This window comes from Herpailurus yagouaroundi, unplaced genomic scaffold (genome assembly GCF_014898765.1).
Source record: "Herpailurus yagouaroundi ecotype Mexico unplaced genomic scaffold, PumYag 165, whole genome shotgun sequence".
NCBI lineage: Eukaryota > Metazoa > Chordata > Mammalia > Carnivora > Felidae > Herpailurus > Herpailurus yagouaroundi.
In genome coordinates, this window is record NW_024412406.1 from 11,220,720 (window position 1) to 11,234,754 (window position 14,035).

The 14,035-nt window shown below is 43.3% G+C and overlaps 1 protein-coding gene and 1 long non-coding RNA gene across 3 annotated transcripts in view; both read left to right on the forward strand.

Moving 5' to 3' along the window:
- The first annotated feature begins 430 nt into the window (after positions 1 to 430).
- Positions 431 to 6,949, forward strand: LOC121038330 (uncharacterized). Its single transcript, XR_005794296.1, has 3 exons — positions 431 to 617; positions 3,441 to 3,443; positions 6,939 to 6,949. It is a non-coding gene; the product is annotated as an uncharacterized LOC121038330 (long non-coding RNA).
- A 6,556-nt stretch (positions 6,950 to 13,505) lies between these two features.
- Positions 13,506 to 14,035, forward strand: part of STAU2 (staufen double-stranded RNA binding protein 2) — a 313,378-nt gene continuing 312,848 nt past the window's right edge. The window contains exon 1 of one of the 2 annotated variants that reach the window (XM_040487583.1): positions 13,506 to 13,622. Coding sequence is in view for 1 of the 2 variants with exons in the window: in XM_040487582.1 (XP_040343516.1) it covers positions 13,569 to 13,622 (54 nt within the window). In the remaining variant the exon portion in view is untranslated. The remainder of the gene's footprint in view (positions 13,623 to 14,035) is intronic. The other variant, XM_040487582.1, reaches the window with a different exon arrangement.

Here is a 14,035-nt window from a genome sequence, read left to right on the forward strand (position 1 = left end):
AGAGCTTGTTTGGCGAATCTTCATCCTCCTTACATTTTCTGGACAACCGCATATGGATACAATATGGAACATTCCTTATTCATTTGGCTCAGACAGCATTGTTGAGCACTGACTGGTGTGAATGTGCACCTCTGGAGTCCTCATTCCCTTCATGGCAAATTTCCAGATCTCTGCGAGTGTCTTTTTTTTTTTTTAATTTTTTTTTTAATGTTTATTTATTTTTGAGACAGAGAGAGACAGAGCATGAACAGGGGAGGGTCAGAGAGAGAGGGAGACACAGAATCCGAAGCAGGCTCCAGGCTCTGAGCTGTCAACACAGAGCCTGATGCGGGGCTCGAACCCACGAACCGTGAGATCATGACCTGAGCCGAAGTCGGACGCCCAACTGACTGAGCCACCCAGGTGCCCCTCTGCGAGTGTCTTCTTGAAACCCACTCCATAGGTGTGCTTGTGAATAATGCTAGTATGAGTAACAGGAAATATGTCTTCTTGCATAAGCTTATATCAGCGCGGATAACCATTGGTGGTATATTCTCTGGTCACTACCTCGTTGATGGTGGAATGGCCCTTCTTCTTCTGGCCACCCTTCTTTGTGGGAACCGTTCTGCCAGGCCCTGGTTGGAAAGGAAGCAGCATCCAGTTCTTTTAAAGGATACAATATATTCTCTAAACTTTGATGAATAACTAAAAACAAACAAACAGGGGCACCTGGGTGGCTCGGTTGAGCATCTGACTCTTGATTTCAGCTCAGATCACGATCTCACAGTTCATCAGTTTGAACTCTATATCAGGCTCTGTGCTGTCAGTATGGACCCCACTTCGGGTCTTCTGTCTCCCTCTCTCTTTGACCCTCCCCATCCTCAAAAAGAAACATTAAAAAAATTTTAAGAAAAGAAGTATGAGCCACATGTTTTATATGTGTGTGTGTGTGTGTGTGTGTGTGTGTGTGTGTATATACATATATATATATGATCAGTTGGTGGACATATGTTATTATACATTTGGCCAAATCCATAGAAAGTACAATACAGTGAACCCTAATATAAACTATGGACTTTGGATGATAATGATGTGTCAATGTAGGCTCATCAGTTGTCATAAATGTGCCACTCTGGTGGGGGATGTTGATAATGGAGGAAGCAATGCTTGTGTGATGACAGAGGGCATATGGGAAATCTCTGTATCTTCCACTTAATTTGCTAAGAACCTAAACCTAAAAAACTAAGTCTTTTTTGGGGGGTACCTGTGTGGCTTAGTCAGTGGAGCATGTGACTCTTGAACTCGGGGTTGTGGATTCAAGCCCCGTGTTGGGTGTAGAGATTACTTAAAAATGAAATCTTAAAAATATTAAGTCTGTTTTTTAAAAAAATGATCAGTTAAGGGGCGCCTGGGTGGCTCAGTCGGTTAAGCATCTGACTTCAGCTCAGGTCATGATCTCACGGTCTGTGAGTTTGAGCTCTGCTTCAGGCTCTGTACTAACAGCTCAGAGCCTGGAGCCTGCTTCAGATTCTGTGTCTCCCTCTCTCTCTGCCCCTCCCCTGCTCACACTCTGTCTCTGTCTCTCTCTCTCTCTCAAAAAATAAATAAACAGTAAAAAAAAAAAAGATCAGTTAAAAAAAAAGATTAGTTGATAATTAAAGATATAGGGAGAAATTAGCAATGTAAATGACCTTTCTTGTTTTACCAGAAATCTGCCAACCTAGGTGGGAATTGGAGCCTTTGGCTCCATCTACAGGCAGAGTCCCTCTGTGTCTAAGTCTCTGTGCCTTAATGTTTCCCAAAATATGCTCCATAGATGTGCTCCCTGCCAAAAAGTTCCTATGGTCATATAAATTTAGGAAACAGAACATGTCCTTTTCCTTCTTGGAGACACCAACCATACTGGCAGAAAAAAGGCTCTGAGGGATCCTACGGTAAAGAAGCTTTAGCTTTATTGAGCTCACAGCTTCTTAGACATATTTTATCAAAGAATCCTGTCCTCACATAAAAGCTATGCATGTCTATTGAAATGATGCCATGGAATTACAGTTCATGATATTTTGGATCAGTCCTATTTATGGTCTGGAATTTGGGAATTCATAGGTCAAATGTTTCCATACTTGATATTGTTAATCCTGTTTTAGATGGCTTCTGGCTTTGTATTCTGAATTTAGAGGCTCCAAGGGTAATTCTGACAGTATTCATTAGGCCTGCCGCAGCCCTATTCAAAGGAATGCTGGGAAAAGGGAAAACTGTGCCCTGATAAGATCTAGTGATGAGGGTTTTCAATCCTTTAGTCTGTAAGGAGGAGACAGACAGGGCAGACACTCACTGAATGGAAGTAGAAAAGTGGGGCTAACATGGGAGTGGGGTGGGAGGGGTTAGACCATTTCTGACCTAAGGGTATTAAGCAAACCACCAACTAGCTTAAGGAAATTGACTGGCCCCCCAGCGCAGAGACCATGTGCTCACCAGTTTGGATAGCTCTACACAGAAGCCCCAGCTGAGGGCCAGCGAGACTGGAAATTCAGGGCATCTTCTGCTCACTCCCTTTTCCTTGGCATAAGGATGATACCTAATCAACAACACTTGTGCTTATGGAGCTGTGTCCAGCTGGAGGGGTACATTTAAAAAGGTCTCTTAAAGGCATTTGTGACATAAGAAGAAATACATAGTTGGTCTCTGCCTCCAGTTCCTGACACAGAGCTCCTAAAATCCTTGTAATTTCCTGAGTGACAGGCGAGATAGGAGCATTTTTTGTTATAATATTTAGTCTTTCCCGACAGAGAGCTTCTAAGATACTTGGAATCTACAGAGGGTAGAGGAAAAAGAGTCTATACCTACCAGCGACAGTGAGGCCTGCCAGTGTATTAAGAAGTCTTCTGGTGTCACTCTGCACCCCTGACACTGTGTGGAGCCAGCCAACTGGAAGTTTGGGAAGAGAAAGGATGAAAGGTTTGCGGATGAAGAACATTTGATTCCTAGGTGTCCACATGGTCCCTAAAGGATGAAGCACCGTCTATGCTGCAATTTGCTAAAGGTAAAAGTTACCGATGAGTTTAGAGACGGATACAGCTCCCTGGGAGTTGTTTTACTGGATGCATAAGAAAATGCAATCCTGGGGCGCCTGGGTGGCGCAGTCGGTTAAGCGTCCGACTTCAGCCAGGTCACGATCTTGCGGTCCGTGAGTTCGAGCCCCGCGTCGAGCTCTGGGCTGATGGCTCAGAGCCTGGAGCCTGCTTCCGATTCTGTGTCTCCCTCTCTCTCTGCCCCTCCCCCGTTCATGCTCTGTCTCTCTCTGTCCCAAAAATTAAAAAAAAATTTTTTTTTAAATAAATAAATAAAACAGAGTGCTGAGTTGAGCCTTGATGCTAGATCAGGCTCAGATTTCTGTTTGATAGGAGCTTAGGCCACTGGCCTCAAAGCCCCCCTCAGAGGGAAGAACTACGCAGGCACAGCAGAGAGTGCCTCTAAGACCTCTGGCCACCAATAAGATAGTCCACATTAGAAGGGGGCAAAAGCAGGAAATGACTGAAAACAGGGAGTATAGGGTGGCAGGGTGCCATTTTGTGGTCAGGTATCATCAGTTTCTTGAAGACCCTTTATCAAAATGGATTTTCAGAGTAATTTATGGGGAGTGGCTTTGGTTTTGAATGCTGTAGATGGAAGAGCAGGTCTGGGTTCATACAGGACCCACAGCTACTAATGAAGAATCACAGATGGGTATACCTGATCCAGACACTTGTTCCTGAGGGAACAGCTAGCCTCATTTACTGGATAAAAGCCACTGTAAGATCTGTTTACCCTGAGAAGGGAGACTACCCAACTGTCTCTATAAATGCAAGTGGAACACCATAGAAGAAGCAGCTGATATGTTTCATATGCAAGCCATGTAGGACTGGCTTCATGATAATCAGGATATTCACTTACTAAAAATGCCCATTATCCAAGTTATGGTAAACGCTGTGCTTGAGGGAGCCGCCTTCACAGGGGCACCCCATTATAAGAGTAGTGCTGCATAACTAAGCAACAGTCTAGAAGCCTTGTGGAATTTGCTGTCTTAAGCTTCCCCTCATTAGTCTTACAGATGCTTATTAAACTATTAGTTAACAACAGAATGGGAGAGGCAGAGGGAAGAGTCCAAAGCTGGTTTTAGGAAGATGAAAAATTTAAAATGGCTATTAAGAAATAAGGTGGATAAAGGAAAGAAATATTGATAGGGGTGAAGAAAAGAGACAAAGAAGTCAGTCAGAACACCTGGCTGGCTCAGTCAGAGAAGAGCATGCGACTTTTGATCTTGGGGTCGTGAGTTTAGGCCCCATGTTTGGTGTAGAGATGAAAGCAAGAAAGAGAAAGAAAGAAAGCAAGAAAGCAAGAAAGAAAGAAAGAAAGAAAAAGAAAGAGAAAAAAAGAAAGAAAGGAAGAAAGACAGTCATAGGACTCATCCCATCAGGGTGAAAATTGTTAGATGGTTATTTAAACAGGAGTTAATAAAACTGATATTGATAGGCTTAAAACACAGGTCATAATACTACACTATTACTAAAATGTTGAGCAGGCCAATGAGACCCCCACCTGCTCCTCCAACATTAAAAGGCCCCAAACTAGGCAGCTCTATTTACCCGAGTTTGGAGCAACTTTAAAAGTGAGAAATTGGACCTGCAATCACTTGGGGCAAAACAGTGAGGCAGATTAGTCAAGGTAAAGATTGGCAAAAGGGCCACAGTTCCTCTGCTCCACCCTCTAGCTGAGAACCCAAAGCCTCATACACAAGAGAGGGTAAAATGGTCAGGGGATGGAGAAGTTTCCTAGAGTTCTTGTTAGGGGAGCCTCTTGTACTGTGCACCAACCATATTGGGGAAGTCTTGCCTGGAGAGCTATAATTAGATTGAGACGATGCAAAAATGTAGGCACCGTTCAGATTGTGAAGATCTGGAGCATTTCAGTGGGATTGTGTCAAGAGATCCTGTGTCCTTTGCCTTCCACACTGCTTAGCCTAGTGGTGGTCCTGTGAGCATGACTCTCAGAAAGGTCAAGGGTATGCTCCACAGAGCAGCTGCAAGCAAACTAGGGAGCTAGGAGTGTAGGTTCACAGAAGGTTGGAACAGCTCTGGGTGGGGGTGGTAAGATCAACTGAAACTCAGTAAAGGTTGGAGGTCAAAGCTGGGGTAGAAGAGGGAAGGAGAAGAGAGGGTCAGACCATGTGTGTGCGGTCCTGGGCATCGAGTCTAGCAGGTACTGGATAGAAGAAGTTGTATATCAGGTTTTAAGAGATGTGTGTGTGTGTGTGTGTGTGTGTGTGTGTGTGTGTGTGTTGGAGGGCAGTAGGCAGCATGGAGAGAATAACAGAGCAGGAATTTGGGCTCATGGAGCAGACAGGGTTACAGACAAGCACCAGACAATTTCTTAATATGTGGCATGTACTGTCACTGGCAGGTGCAGAGGAGGGAAAAAATTTTTTTTGTTTACCTTTCTTTACCTTTTTCTTTACCCTTCTAAGTTTTCAACTGGCACTTCTGTAACAAAAGACAGATTAACAAGAGAAGAGCATACATATTTATTTAATATAAACTTTACGTGATGCAGGAGCCTTCATAAAGAAATGAATACCTGGGGCGCCTGGGTGGCGCAGTCGGTTAAGTGTCCGACTTCAGCCAGGTCACGATCTCGCGGTCCGTGAGTTGGAGCCCCGCGTCAGGCTCTGGGCTGATGGCTTGGAGCCTGGAGCCTGTTTCCGATTCTGTGTCTCCCTCTCTCTCTGCCCCTCCCCCGTTCATGCACTGTCTCTCTCTGTCCCAAAAATAAATAAACACTGAAAAAAAAATTAAAAAAAAAAAAGAAATGAATACCTAAAGAAATGATCAAACCTGCCTGCGTTTATACTAGGTTTGATGAAGAATCGTGGGAAGATGATGGGACAAAGGTTATGAGGTAAGTGTAATAAACTGGCAAAAACTTAGCAAGAATGTTTGTGCAGATACTTTCTGTGTCCCTTCACGTTTGGTGATGAGAGAGCTCCTTTCCTCTGGGTATAGGGAGGGCACCTCTCATATGAGGGTTTTATTTCCTGTTTCAGGAGAAGATCAGAAAGTTACTCCTGCACATGCTATTTCTCAAATTTCTTCAGCTTAAAATATTCAGTATGCCAACGGGTCCTATTTTGGGGGGAACATGTTCTAGACCCCCCATCACAGGCATATATGTTGAACAGGCATATATGATGAACAAATGACTTTCGCCTGCAGGTGATGCTGGGGTAAGGCTGGGAGAAAAAGGAGTAACCCTTGCTCGGAGTGACGCCAGTCAGCATGACTTTGTCTGATTGCCTTCTGCTGGTCCCTCCCCAGGTCATGTCTCAGCTCCTCACTGGCAGCATGGCCCACTTCCAACTGCAGTATGTCCCAGAAACATAGCACGATTCAATGTTACAATTGTACATCACTGCCTGGGGTTTCCTCCAGCTTCCAACTTACCCCTTCATCTCTTCTGATGATGCAATTGTCAACTCCTTTAGCTTGCCCAAAGCCTCCCCTTGACCTGGCAAGGAGAGTGGACTCGAAAAGTGTATTAAGCCTTTCCTCTTGACCCTGGTTTTTGTGATCTCTATAATTCAGGTGTGCAACTGTCTTCAGTGGGCAAGGAGAGTGTTAGATGAGTGAAGTCAGCAGCCATGATTCACGCAGACCCAGGTATCCATGGAAGGAAATGTTCAATGTCACCTTTATTTTAACACAGAGACAATACAGTGAAAAGACAAGGTGATATGTTTCAGAGAATGTACACAGTTTTAAATCAGACTTTAAAATTATTCGACATGCCTCTCATAGAGAGATGGGGTCAAATTTCCACTCCTTGAATCTGGGCCCAATAGATTATGGCCGAATTCACAGTATGTCTATGCCAGTTTATAAGCCCAGGTCTTAAAAATCTGATGTCTTTGGGGTGCCTGGCTGGCTCAGTCGGTAGAGCATACAACTCTTTATTGCAGGGGCATAAGTTAGAGCCCCATGTTGCAAGTAGGGCTTACTTGAAAAAAAACAAAACAAACGAAAAACCAAAAACTTATGTCTTTGACCTCTGTTTTTAAAATTTTTTTTTGAATGTTTATTTATTTTTGAGAGAGAGAGAGAGAGAGTGCGGTGCGCGCGTGAGTCAGGGAGGGGCAGAGAGAAAGGGAGACACAGAATCTGAAACAGGCTCCAGGCTCTGAACTGTCAGCACAGAGCCCGATGCAGGACCCCGACTCACGAGCCATGAGATCATGACCTGAGCCAAAGTCGGACGCTCAATCGACTGAGCCACCCAGGCACCCTTGTCTTTGACTTCTTATTTCTTGGAACCCAGCCACCATGCTGTGAAGAAGCCACGCAGCTACAGAGAGGCCACAGGTAGGTGTTCTGACAGATGGTCCCAGCTGACAGCCAGCATCAACTACAGATGTGAGTAAGTGCACACTTACATGATTCAGGCTCAGCTTGAATGGAGCAGGGACTGGTTATGGAGCCTTACCCAAACTGCTTCAACGAAATAAACTGCTGTTGTTTTAAGCCACTAAATTTTGGGATGGTTTATTACGCTGCAATATATTACTAATTCAGAGTGTCTTTGATAATTATCAAAGAGAGGAAAGAATGAGAAGTCACAAATAGCTGAAATGTACAGTTTTTTTCTTACTTTACAAATGGGAAGGGAAAGAATAGCCTATGAATGATGAAGTCTTTTGAAAAGGTGGGGGGACAATAAGGAAAGAGAGAGGTGATTGCTAAGATGATGCCTCTCAAAACAGTCACAATGAAAAAGTGTTTGAAGAAGTCATTGAACTTATTTAATAAACAACACCTGTGGGGGCGCCTGGGTGGCTCAGTTGGTTAAGTGTGCGACTCTCGGTTTCAGCTCAGGTCTTGATCTCATGGTTTGGGGGTTCGAGTCCTGAATCGGCTCTGTGCTGACACATGCAGAGCCTGCTTGGGATTCTCTCTCTCTCCCTCCCTCTCTCTCTCTCTCTCTCTGCCGTCCCCTGCTCGCATTCTCTCTCTCAAAATAAATAAATAAACTTAAAAAAAGAAGAAACAACACCTGCCATCTTCCTGCCATCCCTCTTGCTCAGTGATGTTACAAATTTATTTCCATTGCAAGGAAATTTAAATAATTATAAAGAAGGCACATTTCTAGCCTTTGTTTTATATATATGTACAGATATATATATATATATATCTGTACATATATATATATGTTTTAAAGAAAAGTATCAGAAAGTTAGGGTAAATATGGTAGAATAAAGCCAAATTATAGATTCTTTCTCTGGGATGTTTTCCCACACCACCGACCAATTCTCTGATCTCTGGACACCCACTAAATGGGAAAAATAGTTTTTCTTTACTGCTCACACCAACACTTCTGACATCAAATGTATGGGTTTTCAGCACCAAGCAATTCTGACACGAACAGCCTGGGGTTAGTGCAGACGCCACAGGTTAAGAACTCAGTCCCACAAGACTGTCCCACTCCCCCAGTTTCACATGTTAATTGAAAGTCCAGGTTTTCGCCAGTGCTTCTGATTGACTCGGTAAAAATCTAGGGTTCCCACACCCTAACCTCAGGCTCGATAATTTGCCAGAGTGACTCACAGAACCCAGGAAAACACTTACTTACTAGATTAAAAGTTTATTATGAGAACCTACATCTCAGATCCAGCTGAACTGAAGCGATGCATAGGACGAGGACTGGGCGAAGGGAACGACCAAGTCCTCCCCAGCCATTGCACTCTTCCAGCACTTTGATGTGCTCAGCAACCTGGAAGCTCCCTTCCTTTTTTTTTTTTTTTTTTTTTTTTTTAAAGATACCTTATTTATTTTGAGAGAAAGAGAGTTCGTGCATGAGTGGGTGAAGGGGCAGAGAGAGGGAGAGAGATATCCCAAGAAGGCCCACAAACCATGTAATGATGACCTGAGTTGAAACCAAGAGTTGGATGCTAAACCGACTGAGCCACCCAGGCACCCCTGGGAGCTCTCTTCCTCAGTTTGAGTTTTTAATGCAGTCTCATTATGTAGACACGGATGATTACATCATTGGTCATTGGTGATCTCCAGCCTCTCCCCAAACCTTAGAGGTCAAGGGGTGGGGCTAAAAGTTTCAACTCTCTAACATGTGGTTGGTTCCTTTGACAGCCTCCATCCTTAGGGGCTTTCTAAAAGTCACCTCATTAACATAAACTCAGGTGGGGTTGAAAAGGGCTTGTTATGAATACCAGAAGATTCTCCTTTCACCTTTAATACTCTGTAGCTGTATCAGGAGCTGGAAAAAAACCCAAATATTATAGCAAAAGATGCTTCTATGACTTTTATCACTTAGGGGTATTACAAGTGTTTTAGGAGCTTTGTGCCACATAAGTATTTTGTATTATATCACAGTATCACACTATCCCATCCCTAAAACAAATGAAATGAATGAAACAAAACATAATTTTATTTTCCCTAGACGTTCTACTGAGCGATGGTAAGCTAATAATAGGTCTGGAGACAGCTTCCTAGATTAGGCAGGAGTAAAATGAGCATAAAAATTATGTCAATCATTGCAGCAAAACTAATAATAATAGTAATAATAATACAAAAATGGAACATGGCATTCAAAAGACAGAGGAAGAACCCAGGCTAGAAGAAAAATACCCATGAAGAGAAGAATTCTTTCTATGAGTGCATTGTACTATAGATAAATGTAGTACAAGTTCATATTCAATAAAAGAACCCAGTTTACAGATGATAAAACAGATCAAAATGAAAAAGGAGATTACAAAAGCATCGCATCTTGTATTTCAGCTTAGGACTTAAGTTTGAAATAGAAACTTAAACAATGCCATTACAAATCTAGTAAGTTAAAATCAAAATGTCAGATTTCTGGGTGTGGTGGAAAGTATAGATATATTCAAGAAAAAATTGAGAGTTTTGGAGGGGAGATGATAGATATGATGGAAAAAGAAAAGTCAATCTAAGCACAATTGGTTCCCTATTATTATTCAAGAATATTTGTTAAGCATTATGTTTCCTAAGACTTAACAGAAACTTTGTACACTTCATTAAATAAAATTTTGTTTCCTTACTCTTAATGATTATATTTATAATTTATTTCTATTCTTTTTTAGTATAGTGTTTTAGACAACTGATACCTAATAACTATCTTGTCATCATTATTATGGAAAAAATATTGAGTTGCAAACAATCTATTTGTGAACACGCAAATACATTGGGAATTTTCAGAATGGTATTCTAATAGAGGTAAAGGATTTAGAAGTGCTTATTTCATGCATTTATCTATTCATTCATTCCTCTGTAAGTTCCAGGAGGAGAAAGATTCTGCAGATTTTTTTCATTGCTCTGTGTCTCTGGGCCATAAATAGTATTTGGCATATAGTAGCTACTCTGTAAATGTTTGTCAAATTCACTACTCCATTCATTCAACAAAAATGTATTGATCACTGTGCCGGATGCTGGGGAAGCAAAGATAAGGAAGCCATTGTTCCTGTCTTTAAGGAGCTGAAGAAACACATACTGTGTAGTGATAAAAATATGTCGATATAAGTATATAAAGGAGAGTAGCTTATATGGTGGGCACTGGGGCTACATGAATTTTACAGGGAAACAGACATTAAGAAAAGGATGTATTAAAGGGCACCTGGGTAGCTCAGTCGGCTAAGCATCTGATTCTTGATTTCAGCTCAGGTCATGATGTCACTATATGTGAGATGGAGCCCTGCGTCCAACGCTGCACTGACAGCGCGGAGCCTGCTTGGGATTCCTTCTCACCCTCTCTGCCCTCCGCCACTCTCTCTCTCTCAAGATTAATGAATAAACATTTTTTTTTAAAGGGAAAAAGATGTAATAATATAAGAGAGGGGACTTCTGGCTGGCTCAGTTGGAAGAGCATTTGAGCCCCATGTTGTGTGTAGAAATTACAAAAGACAAACAAACAAAAAACCAACCCCCACTCCCCCCCCAGCCCCAAACAACTTTACAAATATATATATATATAAGAAAAGAGGACCGGGGCACCTGGCTGGCTCAGTCAGTTAAGCATCCAACTCTTGATTTCAGCTCAGGTCCTGATCTTGAGTTCTGTGGGTTTGAGCTCCACATTGGGCTCTGTGGTGTTGAGAGTGGGGAGCCTGCTTGGGATTCTCTCTCTCCCTGTCCCTCCCCCACTCTCTCTCTCTCTCAAAATGATAAATAAATAAACAAACTTAAAAAAAAAAACCAAATTGCTCAAACCTGACAAAGATGAATTTGAAAGCGTATTTTTCTGATGGTTGAATATGTGACTACAGTGGTACCTGGTAAAGATGCATTGATAAATGAGTTGCTTTGTTTTAGTCAGCTGCTAATAGGATCACTCTTCTTTAAATAGCCATTATTTTCAACTCCTATATGAATATTTTATTTTAAAGTAAAATCTTCAGAAGATTATAGATTTATGTGTAGATTTCCACGTCACTCAGGTGATTTCATGTACTGATGCCATATACCTCATGCAACTGAAAGTGCAGCTTCAAGCTTAACAACAAATTTCTCTCTGAATATTGTGGCTTGAAGGGGAGCAAAGTACGTGACCCTCAAATATGCCACTTTGGCATGTAGATTGTCTTGAGCTGAAGACAAGACCAGCAGACCAAGAAAAGCTTTATCTCTCTCTTTACTACCCAAAAGAATTTAGATAGGGGGTCTGGCGCAGAGAGAGAGAGAGCTATTACCAGAGATATGGTTTATCTGAGTGACCTATCTGTATGGCAGGGCAAACATCTAATTACAAAACATCGGCTCTTATCATCCTCTGAATCACCCTCCTCCCATTTGAAGCTCAATACTCCTCTCCCATTCCTTAGCTTAGGATGGCATATAAACCTCAATTGTCTGATTTGTCCTTGGGTCTCATGTGCTTATAGGGTTCCCATAGGTATATGCTGTTAATGTATTTCCTGTTAATCTGCTTTATATCAATTTACCATCCAAAGAACCTAGCAGGATAGAGGAAAATATGTCCTCCTCAACAGAGTAGTAAAAATTCAATCTATTTGGGGTACAAATGTAACATGCCCATGGTTTCCTAGTTAGCAAGTGGATAACCAAAGACTTAAAATTGGTTATAAGAAAAAGTTACAGTGGAGATACAGTTTTCAGTTAACTTCAATTATCTAAATTAAAGGGGATGAAATTTCTGACCACTCTAGAGTCATTGGCCAAAGCATAAACTCATCCGTTAATCCAAATGCATTTACTTCCACCCTCTTGCTGTTGGATGCTGGGGTTACCAGAGCCTGCCCTGAAAAGATGCACTGTCTGTGAGGAGAGATGGGCTCAAAACAATTGAATACACCAACAATGTCAGAGAAGAGAGAGTCAGGAGACAGCCCTGGCCCACGCAGAGGAGTCAGAGAATGCCTCTCAAGGAGCTGATTTTGGAATTATTTGAAGGATGATTTTCTTCATCAGGTGAGGGGAGATGGACTCAGGGGAGAAGCAAGAGCCTATGGAAAGGCCAGGAAGTGACAGACTCGTCAGGAGAACTGCTTGTAGGAAGGGCATGTATTCATTCAAACAAGTATTTAAATGTTGACTAGATGCTAAGTTTGAGTAGCTTGAAGTCACTAATCCAGGACTAGTGCAAATTTAGGGAGGGTAAACATGTTAAGTGTGAAGGAATTGGCAGAACGGAAGAGGGGAAGGAGTTTAAGAAAGAGTTCTAAGAGGAAAATGTAGCAGTAGCTGCTATCTTACCACATGCCGGGCCCAGTTTAAAGGGCTTTATATATAATCATATTTAAATACATATTATCATACGTAATCTCCTGAACAAAAGCATAAACGGACTCATTGAAAAGCAACATTCTCCTAGCCCAGTTAGCAAGTGGATAAGGAGGCTTGCTTATCTAATTCTGGTGCCCTTGGCTTAACCACTAACTAGACTATTATTGTCTCCCCAATTGTAGATAGAACTGTCAGTTTTAGGTGATGACTAAAATCACAGGCTGGGTAAACATTTTCCAGGTGGAGATTGATACTGGGAAGGAACCCTGGGAATAATAATGCAAATGGGGACGTTTGTGAAAACACAGTAATAATTCTATTTCTAGACTTATTTTTTTTGCCAGATTATTTTTGGTGCCATTTACTAAATGAAGGGTTGAATTTCACTGGGTTTAGCCGGGTTGAAGTCGTCTAGACATCTGTAACCCACATCAAAACCAGGACGAATCAAGAAGTAACTCGAGTTTTCTGGCACTCTTGCCTCAATCATCTAGGATCTAGGGCACTGTTCTAAGATGGTCCTCATTTTTGGCTCCAAGGATTTTTTCATGTGACCAAATACGGTTTCTTGGGTTTTTGTTTGTTTGTTTGTTTTTTGTTTTCTTGGTGGAGGAGGCTCTTTGGCTAAGCTGCCGATCTTGGACAGCAGGTGATTACTGATCACTAGTGTTTTCTGGGCGAGACAGTTGCACTAACCCCCTCCCCTCCTCCCCCGCCCCCCTCCTCCCAGCGTCTGGAAAGGTGCAGGATCTGCTAAACCGTGCATCGCACAGCGGCGGCCGGAGCAGACGCGGGATGGTCGCGTGTCCCCAGCAGAACAGAGGGGGGCAGCCAGAGAGCCTGGGAAAGGTAAGGGCAGAGAATCCGGGCGCGTATGGGCGTCTAGGAAGAGCAGAAGGTCAATTGGGCGGGGGAGGCAGTTGCTGAGTGCAGGTGTGGAAGGGGCTGCCTCAGGCCCACCCTTTGCAGCCGAGCGGGCGGGGAGCCAGGCCTGGGAGCCGAGCGGGGAACAGGGAGACTGCGGACTGGGCGCGCTCCCCAATCACTCTCTCCCCCTCGTTCCCAAGGCCTCAGGGAACGGCCCTCGCCCGGAGGCCCAGCCTGCCGGCGCCAGCACCGCAGCGCCAGCCGCGGCCGCTACTGCGGGGGGCCGGACCGCCGCCAGGGGGCGGGAGCTGCGCCGCGAACAATGGCCGCGCTCGGCCGCGGGCCGACTGGAGGAGGAATGGAGCTAGGGCCGGAGCCGGGCGCGCGGCCCGGGT